The 3030-nt window shown below is 50.2% G+C and overlaps 1 protein-coding gene across 1 annotated transcript in view; it reads right to left on the bottom strand.

The window, feature by feature from the left end:
• LOC119112272 (uncharacterized) overlaps positions 1 to 2714 on the bottom strand; it is a 7798-nt gene extending 5084 nt beyond the window's left edge. The window contains exon 1 of the mRNA XM_037236379.1: positions 2709 to 2714. Within this exon, the coding sequence (XP_037092274.1) occupies positions 2709 to 2714 (6 nt within the window). The remainder of the gene's footprint in view (positions 1 to 2708) is intronic.
• Positions 2715 to 3030: the final 316 nt, after the last annotated feature.

The following is a 3030-nucleotide window of genomic DNA, read 5'->3' as shown; positions in this document are numbered from 1 at the left end:
TGAATCTGAAATGTACAGTAATTTAGTCATAATTTGAAAAATAAACTCATACTTGTTGAGTTCAGTAGCAGCAATTCTAACTTAGTTGAATGAATTAGGTTCGTGGTGAGCGGGTATTCGGTTAACGACATTTTCCCGGCTTATCGTCAACTGCAAGGGATGTTCTGAGCTCTTGTAATGACTTCATTTAAAAGATTGGTATCGGCCAGATCGGACGCATCTGATATGGATTTGATCGCAAAGTATGAAAAAGTTAGACGCCCCGAGAAACTAGCTAAGAATGACGCAAAACGTACAAATGCTCATGATGCTGTGCGTGCACATTATGATTGGCTCACTGTGCATGATTGGTTCGCTGGACCGTCCTTGGGTTTTGGTCGATCGTTGGACATGTGCTTTGTCGTTTTGTTCCTTTCACGTGATAGTTCGTGAATATGTAAACAACTTGGTGTTTGCAGAGCTTGGCTCTTCGTAACCGCTATCGCCTCTGGATTTGTATCCGAACTCGTGTGGTTCCAGTTGATCGGACTGGCGTGTCACGTGCTGCTTATATATGTGTGTCCCGAGACCAAGAAAGTGGCCTGAAGGCATTCACCCACAGATTGGTCGGATTCCCATATGCCCACAGCATTCACTTGGGAACCACGGTTTCAGACGGACCAGCGATGTCCTGACTCGGATCCTCCTCGCCCAAAGGCGTACCCAGCCGTGCTCTGGCCGCCGCCAGCCACCTCCACCCCTTGTCCTCAGCAGGACTCCTCACCCTCCCGCTCCCAGCCTGCAGCACCCCGGACTACGACACAGGTATGACATCACCGTGGGGTGATAGCTGTCGTAAGGAAAACCTCGGTGGGTAGTAGTCGTCGTAAGGAAAACTTCGTTGGGTGTTAGCAGTAAGGGAAATTTCGTTGGGTGATAACTGTCGTAAAGAGAACTTCGTTGGGTGATAGCTGTCGTAAGGAGAACTTCCGTGGGTGATAGCTTTCGTAAGGGATATTTTTGCGGGCATAGCACAGATGACAAATTCCTAGAGACCTACCCCGCGGCGCGTCGTGGCTGCTTTGGGTTCATTTGGCTGAGCAGATTGATAAAACGGATGGACACATGACGACTTCGACCGTTGAAGTCCGGTGCTCCAATATCTGAATTTTAAAAAATGCTTGTCATCCAAAATCTTGTCAGTATTTTTTTGCGCGAGCAAAGGCATTACGAAACCCAACTGGGTTTTGGCCATTGACTGGGACGGTCTGCGGCCGGTGATAGCGGCCGCGCTGAAGGCCAGCTGTCGTCAGGGGCGGAACGATCAGCTCTGAATGCCAGCTGGTGTCAGGGGCGGCACAGTCAGCACTGAAGGCCAGCTGTCGTCAGGGGCGGCACGGTCAGCACTGAAGACCAGCTGTCGTCAGGGGCGACACGGTCAGTACTGAAGGCCAGCTGTCGTCAGGGGCGGCACGGTCAGCATGAAGCTGTCGTCAGGGGCGGCACAGTCAGTACTGAAGGCCAGCTGTCGTCAGGGGCGGCACGGTCAGCACTGAAACCAGCTGTCGTCAGGGGCGGCACGGTAGCACTGAAGGCCAGCTGTTGTCAGGGGCGCACGGTCAGCACTGAAGGCCAGCTGTTGTCAGAGGCGACACGGTTAGTGCTGAACGTTGCGGCGCGTTGAACTTGCGCCATCTAATTTTGCCGTTCTGTAAATTCTGGAATTTTACGGCCGGTTGATAGGAGCCACGCAACACCGCTGCTTAGCATGAGTTCAGATCTGAAAGATTCACCCATTTAGAGAGTTTGGGACTAAATTTTGACCCTCGTTGAAAAAAACCTCCAGCGAGATCAACTCTCTGCAAACACATCCATTCCACGACACAACTTGTACACGATGACCTGACACAAGGACGGAACAGGTACGGACTGAGCGTTTTTGCACCATGGGACGTTTACACACACAAATGTCTCCACAAGAAACTAGTGTGAACGGACTCCCAACGCGGTCCGGAACGGGCAAAGCGGCGGAAAATTGCACATGTGCGGATGGGCAGCCAGGATGTCAAGTTTGAATCATCAATTTGAATTTGACTTGTTGTTTGAATTTGAAAGGTCAGGCGTTAATTGTGAAGTTTGCATCGCTTAATGTTAAAATTTAGGCGGGATGTGTCTAGACCGTCCATTTTCACGGAATTCGCAACATCGTTGCAGTGTTGACTAGACATACCACACCAACCGGTCATCCACGCTTAAGATAATGTTATCAAGGAGCCCAATGACAACGTCGATGTTAAACGAACCAAGCTCCCCAGTTTGTGTGGGATTTTGGACCGGGACGGCCATTTTCAAGAGCATGCCTTGCTGTCAGTTATGTCCCCAAGGCCTCGAATCTCGCTTCTGAGCTAGGCACACGGGAACTTGCGCAGGCCTTTTTCGCGCCGTTATGTAAAATAGGTCATTCAACTGGTAGTACATAGTAAAATAGGTCAGCAACACGGCTGTAAGCACTGGTAGTAAAAAAGGTCATGCCGACAAGTAAAAGGATGCAGGGATTTGGCAGCCTTACCACTTGAAGGATATAAGGCCGGGGATCAAATAACCTTACAAAAGCGCCGTGCCGGGTATGCAAATGCGGGTAATAGATACAAAATTAGCAACAGTTATGCAAGCACACCATGAGGAAAGGCCAAGGCACACGCACATAAACGCCCCGAACACAAACGTACGCGCATTATGCCAACAACGCGACTGGAGGACGCGTATAAATATATGCAGTGGGCGGCCCGGTGGCTTCAGGCGGCAATGCGGACACGGCCGGTCGGGCTGCGGCCTTGACGTCCCTGGAAACGTTTCATGACGAAATGAAAGGGTGACGTAGTAAGGGGCAGTGTTGCCAAGTACTGAAGTGTGTCGTCAAGAGCGGCTGTGCGATTGAGAGCATATAAATCATGCACAGTTAGCTTTTTCTTTACTTACCTAACCTTGCCCCTATTCGAATGTTGGACTTACCCTTAAGGTATTTGAAGCGCATTTTATGCAAATGGGATG

This window comes from Pollicipes pollicipes, unplaced genomic scaffold (assembly GCF_011947565.3).
Source record: "Pollicipes pollicipes isolate AB1234 unplaced genomic scaffold, Ppol_2.1 Scaffold_7261;HRSCAF=8764_pilon_pilon_pilon, whole genome shotgun sequence".
Classification (NCBI taxonomy): Eukaryota; Metazoa; Arthropoda; class Thecostraca; order Pollicipedomorpha; family Pollicipedidae; genus Pollicipes; species Pollicipes pollicipes.
This window is presented reverse-complemented; position numbering and strand designations above follow the sequence as displayed.